Below are 16922 nucleotides of genomic sequence, written 5' to 3' on the forward strand. Positions count from 1 at the left end.
ATTTTAGACAAAGTATTTAACTGGACCAGCTTTCCAACACATTGAACGTTCATAATTACAATCCATATGTTGTCCATTCCACTTTAGGATGGTAACAATATCATTGCACCGACGATTGTAATATTATTAATATTATTCTGCTTCTTAACCTAGGAAACCAACACCAGACACTTGTGACTCATTTCCAGGAGGGTAAAGTCACGTTTTAAAAAAATAGGCAAGATAACAATGTACTACTGAACAAATTAACAGCAATTCACCGTGTATTCTAAAAACACAAATCTCCCTCAACTATATCTGGGCCAATTTTGATTTAAAGCTTTCGCGACTGCAGGGATTCATATTCTTGGTTCTTTCAGTAAAGTCACGGAGAAAGAAAATAATAAAAATATAAAACAATAAAATTCTCATGACGTTTCGACTACAACACAAGCAATCATCATCAGGTGTGAAATCCACAATCCACAGCAAGAACATTTTCTTGCTGTGGATTTCACACCTGATGATTGCTTGTGTTGCAGTCGAAACGTTGTGAGAATTTTATTGCTTTATATTTTTTTAATTTATTTTATTATTTCCCTTCTACGTGACTTTACCGAAAGAACCAATAATATATATATTTGGGCAGTGCAACAAATTAGGCAGCCAAAAAGTTAACATTTCAGAAGCAAAATCATAACTCTAGACATTGGGTGTAAGTTTGAAGGTAATTATCTAGTTTTAGAAATTAAGAGTTATATATGGAATATGTCAGTGGTGCGGACACACGATAATGAATGTGTCGTCATCCCAGTGTGGATGAAAAAGACATTTTGTCCTCCCCCCGTCAAATAACTTCAAAGGTGGACACATTATTTATGTTTGAATTAGTCCTAATTCGAAATATATACTCGCTGTACTACCCGGCTTCGCCCGGAACTTGGATTCACCACACCCGGCCGCCTTTGTCTCCCCAGTGGTGATGTTCACACAACAGGGACTCGTTTGAGCCTGAGTCGACCTAGGGGAGGCCCAGGACCGGTTCAAATAATCGTCACTGGTGGTGGCCGTGAGCGGGAATCGAACTCGGGTCGCCGGGTTCGTAGCGCAGTGCGCTAACTGCTACACGACAATGCGTTACGCTTCCACACGCGTGGGTGACGTGACAGCTTTGACGTCACAGCTCACTTGCCGTACAAAAAAATATATGCATTATTGAGCTCCGCCCCCCCCCCCCAAAAAGTGTATTTTTATAATGTTTGCATGGTGTACAGTCTGGAAAGTACCCACATGGCAAATTAGCAGTTTGTTGCATGTCGGGAAGTACGCGAAACATTTTGAACAGACACATATTCACAACTTTGCCTTTCATATATATGGAGATATACTAACGATGAACCCACGTGTTTAACAAAAGTGACTGCCACGTACGTCCCAAAATCATGAAACCTACTCATATTTAAATTGTATTCATCAGGCGCTTCCTCGTTCACTCACGTTGTTTATCATGAGGTGCATGATGGTCTTGGGCATGAGGTCTCGGATGTTCTTGCTGACGATGCTCATGTAAGAGTCAACCAGGTTTCGGATGGTCTCCACCTGGCGCTCCAGCTGGGGGTCCATGGAATTCCCAAAGTTGTCTCCGGTAGACTCCTCACTCTCACTCTGCTGTATGAAACAGGGCACAGGAGACTGATTGGAAAGGAAAACAGCAAAGAGGGGCCAGCATCCATTTGTTCCACTTCCAGGTTGTGCACACACAGCAATACAAAAACTCTTTGTTAAACTCTCAACTCCATTTATAAATCGCCTCGCTTTGGCAAAATATCCACAGATAATAAATGATCCTCACGTCTTAATTACATTTTTACTTTTGTGACCATGTAACGGACTCTCACAAATACGGGGAAGAGTTAAAAAACAACACGATGGGTTATTTTTTCAACCATTGAACATTCCAAGAAACTTCATAAACAAAACAAAGAATAAAGGATGCATGAAAAAATATGCTGAAAGAATTACTTCAGCGGGGAAATTAAATAGAAAAAAAACTTTTAAATTTAATATTTTTTGGCACTGTCAAAATCATAATCTATTAAATGGCAATGGAAAGAATGTAGCAAGCTTGCTGCAACCTGGCATGCAACCAAACTTACTTGGTCCTTGCTCCATGAAAGCTGTTTAACACAGAGTTTAGCGTTTTTGATGCAAAAAATAGGGCCATGCGCAGTGTTTACAAGACGTCTTTAGACAAAACAGATGAAATTCCCCAGAGCGCCAGATATGGCCGATAAGTCTTTACAGCCCCATGACACTTTGTGACAAAGAAAAAAATAGAAAAGCATTTTCAATGTCGCAGCAAAGTATGCGACTGCAGGCTGAAAGCGACAGACATTAACCTGAATGAAAGTGCGAAAGCAGAATTTTTTTATGCCATTTGATTAGAAAATGTGCAATGTGAACGAGTTCATATCCAATTGCACACTAACGGTGCAAGACAATGCTTGACGTGGAAATAAGACCAAAAACTGCATCTAGTTTGTAAGCAGTCGCATGGAGAAAAAACCTATTTAATTTATAAAAACCCATAAACAATAGACTATAAAGTGTGTTATATAAAAGTCAAAAAAATGTAAGTTCCACATTTTCTTTCACAAGTTTTCAATACAAATTAAATAACTTCACATTTTATGACATTTCAGAATTTGGATAATGACTTTCTTTGAAACATTTGCCAATAGTATTTATGTTTTCCATTTTGGATAAATAAGACACCATAACAATAATGTTAGTGTACCAACTCAAACAAAATCACTTTGAATGCCGATGTTTTGATAAACATGCTTTCTCACAGCACTACCCTTGACAAGTCATTTTTTTTGCCGTGGAACTACTCATATGCATCAGCAAATGTAGAAATATACTTGGCTCACAGTAAATCCTAATCTGATAGTATGATGTGTCAATTACATTTTTTTTTTTACCATGTGTCAAATCCATTGCAGGATGAAGGCCTATTAAAAATGTTACAACCATTTGTTGATCCACTGCTGGATGAAGGCCACCCATGCATCGCTGTAGGTCACAGGGTTGTTTTCCCATATGTAGACATGGCTTCCCCTATTTATATGTTCAAGGCACATAAATATAGGGAGTGAAGGCCACAGACCACTTCAGATATGACTAACCACGCTTCACCAACGCCGCATGGATATATGCGTGGTGAAGTATGGTCAAACAGCCCCGACATGGGCAGGGGAGGGGGGCTTCATCCATTCAGTGGATTTACAAAGGGCTGGAAGTGGATATAGGCAGTACCTTTTTCACTGACAGAATACAAACGGAAACACACACGGTAACAGTACAGCAATATATCTTGCACAAACGACGAGGCTAACTGTCCGTCAACAAACGTACACGACACATAAGCATATGGCAAAGAGCCTGTGCAGGTTTTGCTTTGGCTGCAAACAACAGCCAATGGATTCCTCCAGTCCAAGTAAAGATTCTGGTAAAAAGATTCTGATAACACTGGCAAGTGCAATTGAACTACTGCACTGCCCATAATTACACTATTAATTGTTGAAAATTCTACTAATGAGGGACATTTATGTAATGTAAACACAGATATTATCTATCAGTGCATGGTATACAAAAAAACTTTATTATGCATTTCTTTCAATTAAACATTTGCATCATGTGTGTTTGTGTGTGTTAGGCACACATCATACCAATGAAACTGCAGAGGTGATGCGATGGAAATGTCCACTAACGCACTCTTGTGCAAAAAGAGATACAGATCCAATGGGGGAAAAAAATAACAGCAAGCGCAGAAAATGTGGATCTTTTAATAGAAAGGTATGGCAACAGGAAAGCAATAGTTTGCCATCAGGCTTACAAAGCTACCAACCACTGTGTAGACGTGCGAACGGAAAAGTGTACGCACAACTACTTGTTGGACTGTTAATGTGGCTATTTTGTTCTTGAATGTTTGAAAAAAAGCAGGTGTTTTCATTTTACTCTTAATTTAATTCATTTCAAGCTAAAAACTGGGCCAATGTTTGGTTTCTCTTGAAAAAGAAAACCTGCTTTTTGTTTTTTGAGAACGATGATTTAAAACTTTCCACGTACCATTTCAGGGTTTAAATGTGAAGCGCTCTCAACTCGAGTCTCCACATTGTTCTCTCGTGTCATCTTAGATATGGTCCACAGATATTTCACAATACAATTATTAAGAATGAATGAGGGTTATTGGGCAATCGAACCGAGAGAAAAAAAAACAAAACTGACGAGAATGTTTAATTGAAAGTTCTGTTGGAATACTGCACAGGAATGGAAGTCAAGAGCTCATTCAAGCTATGATAATTGTGCCTTTTAGCCATTGTTTGTGTTGGTCGGCACGTTCAGCAGACATCTGGCCTGGATGTTTATACAAGTTGCTGGCAGCGGGCGAGCAGAGCTCTTGTGACGAGCGGTGGCTTCATGCTCCCAAAAGAATGCCGAGCACTTGCAAGCCACATTATAAAGGCCGCAAATCCCACCAAAATGCCTCAATCAGTCACCAAGGCGCTCACGAACCACACAAATTTCCCACGAGCGGGGAACAACATGAGCTCATTAAAAACGTTTCCCCCCACCCACACTCCCCCAATACCGCAAGCACACATTTTTATGGTGGTCAACACACACTCAAAAAAACCAGGCTTGGTAGACCGTAATGTACTTGCTAGTTGATAATGCACTTCAACGTATTTGCAAGGAGAATAAACGAGGGCCGTGTTTCCTATCTTTGTGTGAAGGACGTGCCGCTTTCCTACAGACGTCCCGATTTGCGTGCACAAGTTTAAGATATTAAGTTGCTGATCGTGTCCACGGCTCGTCACGTTTAAAACCGATTTTGTGCGGCCATCTATGCGCGATGCACATAAATAAAGTGCAAGGAGAACATGTTCATTTCTTCAATTTTGAGTCTTGTTTGTCATCCGCGGCTGACTGTAAATACGTCCGTGAATCAGTCCCTCTCCCTCGTGACGCATTACAGCTCGGCGGCAGACAGAACACAACCTGCCTATGAGGGAGACCCCCCTCATAGGAAGGTTGGCCGTCATCCAGTAACAAAAGCCTCCTCACATTACTACAACTCTCAAATTCAGTTGGTGGTCGGCAAATACTTTCAGAACAGAGGGTGGGATTACAACTACCATTAGGTTAAGATGATACAGATTCGATCTATATTCACATTTTTAAAAGTATATATATTCCCAGCTAGTTTATTTTTCCATGCTAAATGAAAAAGGCTCAAATTGCCGAGGAAAAACCCTAGCTTAACACGCAACGAGACTGCTCCTGCTTTAGATAGGAGCCATTACCGCTCCCAAGATTCAAAGATAACCCTTGCCATTTGCACTATTGTGAAGATATCAATCCACTGCTGGATGAGGGACTCTTTAACACACTGCAGTTCATAATAATAATTATAACAAATTACATGTATAAAGCGCCTTTCTACTCGGTATTCAAGGCGCTGTGCGTCGCAGACAAAATAGCATAGGGCAAGGGGTGGAAAATGAAGACAAATAAAAACGAATTGAGAGAATCACAAAAGAGAATAAACACATGTTGAGGCGGGTTTTAAATACCGCCGCCATCTCCGAATCACGAACGACAGTGGGCAAAAGTTAGTTTTTGACCGTACTTCACCACGCTGGTTGGTGAAGGCCAGCGGGCATAAAAGTTGACACACTATAGAGTACGATATTATAATTTTCTGCACTCTCTCTGCTGACAAAGTAGGCCAGCAGCAGCCTACAACATCTGTTCTATGCATGTGGTCACCCATCCAAGCACTACCCTGCCTCAAACCTGCTAAGTTTCCGAGATCTGATGAGATCGGGCACATCAAGTGGTTTGGACACAGGCCCCTTTAACATCTCCGCAATCCAAATGAAGTTGATATGAAGAGTTATTGTCCACTCATAAATAACGTTCTAAATTGGCTCGGAAGGATGTAAATAATATTGGTATAGGCTCATGTACGGCACGCCGCATGAGAAAAGCCACCGCTCCTCATGAGTCAAGAGCTAATCCACAATCTGTACAGATAACAATGTCTTTGGCATAAATTTGATAACAAAACATTAAAAACAAGAGTTGGCCATGCGTGGCCAACAACGCAACATTAAACAGGCAAATGTTTGTGGGAATCGAAAATAATAATTTAAAAATGCACTGTTGAATCGTCACCAAACTACATGGAAACACAATTTGGGTAACTTGACGTGGCTGTTGAAAAAAAGAGGAGAGGGGGGGGGGAAAAGAGGGGGAAGGCGGACGGAAACAGGGGCCATAAAAAGGAGTTTCAAAATAACGCGCGTGTTCATTTCCAGCGTTCTCCCTTCAGATTTTAACGTGCCTCCGTGGGACGCGTGTGTGCGTAAGCATGCAAAGGCGTATGTCATCTATGGTCGCTTACTGTTCTGCGCTCGGGGTAGACTCCGGCACGGAGGAAAGAGGCCTTCCAGCTGTCCACCTCCTCTTGGCCTTCGCAAGCCAGCTCCAGCTGCCGATAATCCTTGTACACATTCCTAAGCGCGACACAAAACGGAGTCACGCGCACGCACGCACGAGAGAGCTGAGAGAGCGGATGATGCGCACCGGCGGAGTGCTCTGCAAATTCAGTTCTGCCGAGCGTTGTCGCGCACACCACACACAAAAACGCATTTGCAAACAAACACACGTGCGAGGAGGAAAGAGTCTGTTGTCATTATTGTAACTATAATGGGCCAATTGCTCAGCCGCCATTTGTCTCACATGAGCTCCCCTGACACTGCACAGCAGAAGGCCAAGCATAAATAAAAGTATTAAAATATACACGACGGCAACACTTGAGGCAGGGGGATACCAAGCCACAATTCCCAACGGTGCGCACACATTTTGGGGCAGGCAGCAGGAGGCCGCTGCGAAGGTGCCTCCCGGGTTGGGTTCAAACTCTGGCTGTGGGGACCCACACTGCTGCTGCAATAGTGTATAGCTGGCAAGAGTCGAATTCGATGCTAACTTGTACTCGTTTCGACAAGACGTTCTCACGGATGAAGACGAGCGACCGCTGGTTAATCGTGATGAATGGTTCCGAGGTAAAGGAAAGTTACTATACGGCACACGCTATTTTTAACAAATTCGTTTTCCCCAACAAGGCATGGATTTGCAGGTCTTCGCGGTAAAAAAAGAACTCAGATGGGACACATGGCATCTTCAATTGACATCCAGGACCGCAAAATCCACCTTTGTTTGTATAATACAGTATAACATCACATACCCGTGCTGGCGTCTCCGCCCGCACCCATTGCTGCTCGTTGTAACTGTAACCTCTGTTGACATTCACAAATCCGACCCTTTTCGCATTCAGCAACGTGTTCTTAACCTCGTCTGCATTTGCACTTCCGCAAGCAGAGCGATGCATTTTTCGCCACATTTTGAGCATTTGCACATATTTTTTTTACCAGTAACCTATTTGCGCATGGTGTATAAAACGTCATTTGACAGAGATAGCCACATATCCGCGTCTCCGGTGAGCCGGAAGCTGCCATGTTGAACTGTATCGCGTATCTTGCGTACAAAATGCTTTGAAAATGGGAGTTGTCTCTTCGGACAAAATCATCGTCTAACCTCTGCTCCGTGTTGAAGATGGCAAATATGTGCTTGCTGGACATGAACCCGCCCTTCTCCATGTCCCTCAGCTGCAGGTTGTCCAGCGGAAGCATGTACTTCTTTTCTTTCTCCTGCGAAACGTACAGCGCATGCCACAAACAGCGTTAATCAAAGCACACACATGACCTAATGTTATTCTTACCAGAAACTGGGGTCTCTTTGTGCTCAAACGGCGTTGGGGTAATGACAGGTCTCATTAACAAAGGGCAGGGCAGGGGAGAGTTGGGGGGGGGGGCAGTGAGGGAACCACAACGTAAGGATGTATCGTGAAGTGCTCAACAATAATTATAACATGAAAACAGACGTGGAGTACAGTGAAACTTTTTTTTTTTCAAATGCACAGCGTAAAAATATGTAATGGTCAGAAAATAACCGTTATGCACGAACACAGAGGTACACAGTGTGTGGTGGCTGTTAAGTTTTACCATAGGGAGACAAAGAAAAACCCAGCTACAATTACCACGATTCTAAAAGTCAAGACGCAATTAGTAGATTTTTTTTGGTGAGGAGGAAAAGGCCGGGAACTCTTAAAAAAAAAATTCGTCAGCCGTTTGAAATGTAGATTCTCGTGTAAAAAAATATATATTCCCGGAGGGAAAGAAATGCCTTCGCCGTGTCTGAGACAAGAGTGGATGGTTATTGTTTAATAAACAACAAAGAGTGAACCACCAGCGGACAACAAATCCAAGCAAGCGGCTATGGGTCCCAGGCTGCCGTAGAGCTGCATTATCCAAACAGTTTGTAACGGCAACATTTTCCATCTGGTTCTGACTCGCCGTTGGGTCGCCTGCCAGCAGCCTACGCTTTCCGGTCTACGTCTGAAAGTCTGTCTTTTTACTCAGTCTTTCTGTACAGTATGCATATAGGTAATGAAATTCACCGGTTGCTAGTTTCATTTTTCACCCCCCCCCCCTCCCGCTTGCAGGCTCTCCTGCGAGACCCCAGCACAATTCCTGCATTAATTGGAACTGTTTAAACCCTTTGTTAAATTGCGATGATTAACACAAACCTATTAAAATATATCGTCTTCGCTTGGCCAGAAAAAGCACGATGGAACGTTCAACAGACTTTAAAAACAAGGTGATCAGGTCTCCATAAACCACGCCTGTAACTGTCAGCTATTTTTTGGGCAATGGTGGAAATTTCCATTTTTTTTTATCTGAGAATTAAGTTGCGAGCAGCCAAAGCTTAACTCTTAAAAGACACCTTTGATATTTTTTTTAAACCACATTACACATTTATAACTCAAAAGAACATTTCTCCTAAGAGGACAGAGAGACACTTAGAGAATCTAAGATTTGCCATGGGTTTTAAAAAGCTCAAGAACTAGAGCCTCAAAAAAAGTACGTGCTACCCGTGGCACTCTGGGGTGGGCAGCAAGAGCGCATGCGCTCGTTTCAAACCAAAAAAAAAGTAGAGAGACACTTGGCCTTGACGATGCCAGCATGTCGTACCCTCTTTTTTCTCTCTCTTCTTATGCACATTTAGTATCTGACACTTTTTTCCATATCTGCCTGGAATTCCTCCTGGTCTGGCCCTCTTCCGGTGGCCAAAAGCCAAGAATCCTTGCCCACATTTCCTGTTTATCTCCACCACCCTCAGACTATCCTCGACAATTTTTTTACTCAACGATGGCGAGTCTAGATGGAAGCGTTATTCACAAATACATTTTTCGTCACCTACGAATGTACGGGTGGCCGTTTGTTAATCCACTATGAGATGAAAGCCTGCCTAACACTGTTGGTCATGGGGATACGTTTTCAACATACTTCACCCCCTCTGGTCAGTGCAAGTTGGTTAAGGGGGAACACACAACTAGTTCGTTAATCACTCCCCACTAGCATCAGTTGTGGCCGGGAATCAAATTCAGGTTGCCAAGTTCATAGGGCAGTGCATTAACAACTGCTCCACTGCTACAACCCCCATTTATACATAAACTATGAAAAAATAAGTAGATACGTGACATTTACATTTAATGAAGACAAAGAAATATATTAGCCGAAAAAAATGTGAGGGTATGAAGTTGAAAATGTATTCGAACACGACAACAATTGAATTATCCAAGTGCAGGCAATAAACAAAATGTCATGATTGCTCTCACAGTGTTATCAATTCCAGTTTGGCTGCTGCAGCTGTGACTGATGAGGGACAAACTAAGTAATGGTCAAGATGCAGCCCTGGAATTACTTGTTCGCACCGCTGCTGGCAGAAAGGACTCTCACGAGAAGCGTAAGACAATCCTTCTGAAGTATATTTTGGCCTACTCTTCCGCGCCAGCCAGACACTCTTGGAAGTGGTGGGGGTGGCTGCACACCACACGCGGGCGAACCCGCCGACCGACTCAATACGGTACAGCCATTTATACCGCTGTGTGGACAGAGACGGGGGGGGGGGGGGGGGGGCGGACTAGGATTTGCTAAAAACTTGCCAGTTAGTCCAGCTGCCGCGCCAGGAGATCGAATTGAACCCGTGACCTCTGGATTGCAAGCCAAGTGTGCCAAACGTTACACCAATGGCAGCATGTCATCAACTAAGCTTATGGACACAAACAACGTTAATGAAACGCATTCCTCCACACTGCGCGTTTCCCCCACACGGAACCTGCACGGAGTGGACTTCTGCAGTTTCTGCAACGATCGCTTTCCCCCTTTCCTCTCATGTGACGGGGGCAAGAAGCCAACAAGTTATGTATCACTTCCTGTGAGTCTGTTTTTCTCTCAGTCTGGCTCTTTCTGCACATGTGACTTCAAATGGGACGCATACACAAACCAGGGGGCCAAATTAAAAGATATTTTAGACAGCCTGCGAGAGCAATGCTCAAAAATTATAACAAAAGCCAAGGTAATGGCATTAAAAGTCCCAAACTACAATGCTAGCGCTGAAACGCAAACTTTTTCATATCCGAGACGCGCCACGACCGTAACTCGACACTCACAAGAGCCGTTAGAAAAACATTCGTCTCATAAGAACTCCAGTATTATTAAGCCCCTTTTCTCAGTTAGAATCACACAAAATATACAATTGCCATTTGATGCATCTTATTGAATCATTTCACTGCAGTGTTAGTTAGATTGTTTATAAAATGCACCTAAAGTAGCTTTCAGACCAACTGCACACTGAAGGTGGCAGCACACGCCACGTAGGCGCAGCTTTATTTACACATTGATACTCTAAAACACTATTTAAAAAAATATCGCATGCTGTGCCATTATAAATTGTAGCAATGTGATGTGTGGATCACGTAACTGCAGTTCTGGTAACCGAGGGTGTTAATCATTCAAACCTCCCTGGCGATTCCATGAAATGTCACGATTCGATTCTAGAATCAATAACTTTTTTTGTTTTAACACTGGTTTACCGTAGCAGCCTCCAGCAGCTGCAGGGGTCATGGGAACCCATTACATACAACGTATATATAAAAAAAAATCACAACTGAAGACCCCCCACAATCCACGTCTCACCGTGGGGGATGTCTGACCCTTCTTCACCGAGCTGGGCTGTGCTGGTGTGCGAAGGGGCACCCAGGACGGGTTCGGACATCGCTCACCAGTGACGTTAGCCGTGGCCGCTAAGCTAAGTCGGGTCACAGGGTTCATGGTGCGTGCTAACCACAGCGCCACCGCTCCACCCACGCGACGTACAAAACCAAAAATAAATCACGCAATTTCGGCACGTGTATCGTGTAAGCTTAAGAATCAATGCACCAGTACATCCCTACACTGATCGCAGTGCCCGTGATACCCCTACAAATGTGCACATGAACAGAGCGCACCAGTACTGGTAAACGTGATCTAAAAAACATCGCCCCAATTTTTTGTACTCGAAGCAAATTCATTGCAAGATTTTTTTTGTGTTATGTGCATAGTAGTAGGAGTAGATAAAAGCAGATGGTTGAGACTAATGACAGAGTGGCAGCCCAATGAGAAAATACGACCAAGAGGACGTCCACTGTGGAGATGGAGCGATGAAACGATCTCATGCAAGAGCCGGATGAATCGTTGCCTTGCAAGAACGTAAGAGATGGCAACGGCTTGCGAAGGGGCCTTCATCCAGTAGTGAATAGATCGAGGTTGATTAAAGTAGTAGTAATAATGAATCCCGAGCATTATATTGCCATTCTCAAACCTTTCCGAGCGCCAGTAATGGGTCAAAATTTGTTTTAAGTTCGACTCGTAACGTTGAATGAATAATTTCTCAGCCTACGGCGGGGAGCAGGCAGTTCTGTGCCCCTGCCTGTCCTCCAAGAAGGAAACCTATAGGAAACGTAAACTTGAAGTAAAAAAAAATCCTCTGGCTCAATTAGGTTATATTATAAACACAACCCGCTCAAAGTTTGAGCAACTCGTACTGATAAAAAGCTGCAGCACAATCACTCAAATAATGGGGCCGACTTTTCCCCCTAATTCTTTACCAACATATCTCTGCTCATTCCAACTACTGCTGTTGGGCTGCAACACAGTCTTGCGTCTTATGAAAGCGCTAAATATGGGGAATATATATATATAATCACATCAAATAAATATACCGGCGACACATTTAATAACCTAATAAAGTGGGGGTGGGATGGGGGAAGGCGTAGGTTTCGAAAGCGCCCGTTAATGTTCTCTTGTGCCAACAGGCATGCTCATAAGCACCAGCTGAGCATAGGATACATTTACGTACGGCATAACTCTCCAAAGCTTTACTTTTTCTGACACATTTTCCACATTTATTTTTAGAGTGTTTGCCCACGGCAGTTCTAAAGGATGTGGAGACATTACAGAATTCCATCTTTCCATGTGGGCGTTACCCTCAGATTGAAATCTTTACTTTACATATAAGGCACTGTCAAAATTAACAAAAATATATATAGTGGGCCACTTATTTTGTACTATATCTTACCGCTAAGCAGCAGGCCACAAGAAAAGCCTCCGCAAGAATCCAGAGTTCAAGACAAGAAACTCGGGACATCTGGAAACCATTACTTGAAAACCTCCTGCCAAGCTCAGCGGTGGCTTGGGCTTGCGAGTTGGGGGGTTTGGTGAGGGGGGGGGTGAGGGGGTGCTGGAGGCCTTCAGTTTACTTCCCTTGTCCCCAGAGATGCTTGAATTGGGGTGGGGGATCATTTGGAGCCTGTGCGTCTTACTATTGGTCATACCGGCGCTGACACATTTCCTGTAAACTGTGAGCAGTTTAACCCATTTTTGTAGATGCTGTGGATTTACCGAGAGGGAAAAGGACACGCATGCAAAATGGAAGGAAAAAGTTTGAAAGCGGTCGACGAGATTAACGTTTGTCTCCGCGTGCCGAGCTAAACATTTTATTTTTTAAGGGTCAGGATTCCATAGGCATGATTTTGCGGGCGCGTGTGTAACATATGGTGGCTCACAAGCAAATGTGTGCGATTCTGCGAGGTGCGGAGCCACAAAGTTAATCTGTAAATTTCTTAATAAAATTTGTCTGAAATAAAAATAGGCGTAAATACGAAATCAAATAATTGACTCAGAGTCCTGGCTTCCTGCACTGTATGCAGGACGAGCATTCCGGGGTAATATACCTTTTTAAAAGGAATTTTAGGAAACTCGAGTACGTCCTGCTAACATATGGAAATAATGGAAAAGCGCAGGGGAGGGGAGGGGGGGGAAATAAGGGGTTAACCACAAAGCAGCATGAACCAATCAGCTGGGCCGTGCCACGTCGTCGCTGCACATCTGCGACTTCACTCGGAGAGTCGTCGGCCATGAGACTTTCCCTCACTCCATCTTAAGACGGACCACCAGCAACCCCGGGTGGCTCGCGAGGAGGAGACGGGAGCGCACGCTGCCCCCGTTTGCGCGGCCCGGTCGGGAGCCCGGGTGCCTCGCGCTCGGGCAGCAGCGAGTGCTCCTTTTGCGCGCTCTTCCCCCAGGTTGGTTGCGACGAAGGCAGCTCGCATTTTCGCCTCTGCTTCTCTTTTGTTGCGCTCGCGCGGATTTCGGTCGTTGGCGCTGCACTTTAAAAGAGATTCACGACGTCTGCTTTTCAGCTTGCGGTAGACGCGAGGACGGGTTTAGCGAACTCTGCATGGTACGGGTATTTGAGCGCTAAATATGCCGCACAATTTACGGAGCTCCGAATGAATTCTAGCCTTTGCGTTTTGTTCAATTTTGTTTTTTCTTGCGGGTTATTTTCTCGTCTTCTTACAGCAGACGCAATGACATTCTGCTTGGTGGCGGTGGAAAAACTATAACGAATTGAAGAGGGCACCAGCGATGAAGACAAGATGAAGAATTGCCGTTCCGTCTCCCCAGTGTTCAGACTACCTGTTCAGGAGGTTAATGTTGTACAGTAGTCTGCACATTGGTTAGACTGAGCACGGCCATTCATCTCAAAAACTATGACTCTGTTGTAAGGAAAATCACTTCACGGATCAGTTTTGTTGTTGTACGATTCCATTGCTCGTTTTCAGTAGATATAGCAACGTCGCAATAATTTCAGTCTTTTTGCAGTTTCGTTGTTAGTAAATGTCAAAATATTTTGGATTCTGTGTTCATGTTGTGAAATCGGCAAAATAAAACCGAGTTAATAACTCAAGTCTGAAAAGTTTATGGTTTGTTTTTTTACAACTAAAAGGTAATGAGGTGTGATTTTACATAACTGCTGAAAAATTACAAGTGATTTTGTCTAGTTGATAACCAAACAGAACTTTTTAAAGTTTGCAAAATTAAACTTTGCTCCAATGACGCAAAGAAGAATGGGCAAAGGGTATTTAAAATCTAGAAGGTATTTTTTTTTATCACAACAACAACAACGCAAAAACCACAAAGGGAGACGTTGATTTTTTTTCTCTCTCAAGTTGCTTTTTCTGAGAGAGGCTGTGGTGGGGGTTAAGGAAACGCACACTCCCAGCCGAACCCTGACCCCCATGGGCATCCCCAACGAAGACCTCCAAACCCAACGCCTGCAGTGTTCTCCTCCACAGCTCATCAACAATGTAGCTCCCCAGTGGGTGCACAAGGCAATTACGAGACCACATATGCTATTCATGAGATAGCTCCATTTTCAAAACGGCTAGTTACTTAACCGCACTCGGGAATGCTTTACGAGTCGCTAAAACAATTGAATGCGTCCACTAGAGTCGTGCTTTTTATTATGAGTTGTGACAAAATAAAAAATATATTTTGAAAATGCCTCATGAAATATGTGATTTTCTTTTTACTTGTTTTCGCAGTATTCATTTTTCGAGATATACTACTCGGTGTACACGCACATTTTCTGATGTTATAAAGTAACGCAAAAAAGGGAAAGTTTTAAGTGTATTCATTTGTGGGGGAAAAAATGTCATGATAAAGCTACGTAACTTAAGAAGAACAAAGGAAAATGACATTAGATAGCTTGGACTGCATGTTTGAAGGAGGAGGGAGCAGATGTTTAACTTCTGCAGCCATCCTTTACTGCCATAGTTATCTATGGGTTTTGTGGATTAACTTTGACAGATTCTCAAGACAAAATGTAAATAAGAGGCATAGTCTCAACAATGGCTATAAATATGGAATCTCTCAATCGCTGCAGCTCACTGTAAAAAAATCAACCTAAATCATGGAAGGAGGAGGAGGGGGGAATAAAATGAGCCATTCTCAGAAGAGTGAGCAGTTTGCTTTTCTTTCTGCTGAACAATTTCCTGTCTTTCCTCCCCCTCTCCCTTTCCTCTCTGCCTCTCTGGCTGGTTCCTCGTGAGGCCTCCGTGCGGGGTGCACTTGGGCTGAACCTCACCACAAATATTGTGCCGTTTATACATTCCTTTCTTCTCACCATGTAACAAAGCACAATTTGTGTGACTTTCAGTGGAAAGATCACAATTTAAAGCGCACAGTCGCCAAAATAAACTGTGCAGAGTCTTCGCGATGGAAAAATCATTGTCTGGTTAACAACTGCTGGTGACCCACCAAAGGTGATGGGAGGTTTTTTTTCTTATTTGTGCTTTTCCAATCCCAAACGACAAACTGGTTTAAATGAAAGGGTTTAAAATTTTAAAAATATCGGGTTTTATCGGAGAGAATTTTAAAAAGATTAAAACAAAGCAGCTGAGATGTATCTGAACGTGCAGACTTGTGATATCAAACCACAAGGGTGAGGTTAGTAATCATTGCGACAACAGGTAAGGAGAGATACAGTACTATAAAACAAAAGAATTACAGCACACTGTAATCATTTGAATTCAATTCACACAACATAATTCTTGAGATAGCCTAAATATATCCTTGCTATAGCGGCATACATTATGAACACTGTAAATTTTAGTCATCCAATAATCCAGGAGCCACCACGCCGCCTCTCACCTGACGAGGACGAACTAGAGCAAGTGATTTCACCACACATCACGCCTGGCCGTGCACTGATAAACGGTAAGCGCGCACTCAGGAAATTGTCATTGTACCCCAGGGTGCATGATTTGAAAGGCACGGGGACAAAGGAACACCTCCGCAATGGCCAAATTTAAATGACCTTTGTGGTGCAGTCCAACCACATCATTTGTGAAATGGTGACAAATCAAAGCAAGCGAGCATCTTCAGCCTGCGTGAATCATGAGATAACCATAATTAGAGATCAATTATGGTTACAAAACTTTCACAAAGGAGTCATGGATGGAAGACTGTACAGCTTGGGGAAAAAAACCCTGAAATGTGGCCAAAGTAACGTATTGTGATAAGCTGTAATATATACACTGTTGTTAATTCTCTGCATTGGTTCCAGGTATTCTGGCTATACAAACTTCCTGTCTCAAAATGCTCTAAAACGGTAATGGTAACAGATCTGTGACACATACTCCAGACACAATTGAACACATTGCAGCAGCAGCAGCACCAACATTAAAATGAATCAACAATTCCACCATCTGTACACACGTTAAATGTTTGCATTTTAGCACAGCCCACACAGCAAACGCTTGTATTTTCTCCACCCCATGAGGGTACTTGAGAAACCTTTATGATGCGCACAGCCAGCATGCTGTGGGGATATACAAACACGTGTGAATGCAACCAAGACTAACATATATAGAGGGTTGGGCATGTGCACGCACGCACGCGCACAAGCACGACACACACGAGTAGGTGCGGAGGAGAACGTACCTCCTCGTCCTTGTACCAGGAGAGACTTTCGGCGGACAGCACAAACCAGTACTCCTTCGAGCCACCTTTCATGATGCCAATGTTGTTAATTGTGAGCCAGCCCTTTCTGATCACCTACAAAGGTTCGCAGGTAAGGGATAAGGACCG

The 16922-nt window shown here is 43.3% G+C and overlaps 1 protein-coding gene across 25 annotated transcripts in view; it reads right to left on the minus strand.

The window, feature by feature from the left end:
• LOC133341773 (dynamin-1-like) overlaps positions 1-16922 on the minus strand; it is a 59245-nt gene that overhangs the window by 13094 nt on the left and 29229 nt on the right. For 11 of the 25 annotated variants that reach the window (XM_061550477.1, XM_061550475.1, XM_061550478.1 and 8 more), the window contains 5 exons: positions 16776-16889; positions 7645-7757; positions 6452-6563; positions 2136-2156; positions 1477-1647 (listed from right to left, as the gene is read on the minus strand). In XM_061550477.1, the coding sequence (XP_061406461.1) occupies positions 1477-1647; positions 2136-2156; positions 6452-6563; positions 7645-7757; positions 16776-16889 (531 nt within the window). The remainder of the gene's footprint in view (positions 1-1476; positions 1648-2135; positions 2157-6451; positions 6564-7644; positions 7758-16775; positions 16890-16922) is intronic. The other 14 variants (XM_061550483.1, XM_061550482.1, XM_061550471.1 and 11 more) reach the window with 2 other exon arrangements.

This window comes from Lethenteron reissneri, chromosome 12, assembly GCF_015708825.2.
Source record: "Lethenteron reissneri isolate LAM-NWPU_2019-01 chromosome 12, ASM1570882v1, whole genome shotgun sequence".
NCBI lineage: Eukaryota > Metazoa > Chordata > Hyperoartia > Petromyzontiformes > Petromyzontidae > Lethenteron > Lethenteron reissneri.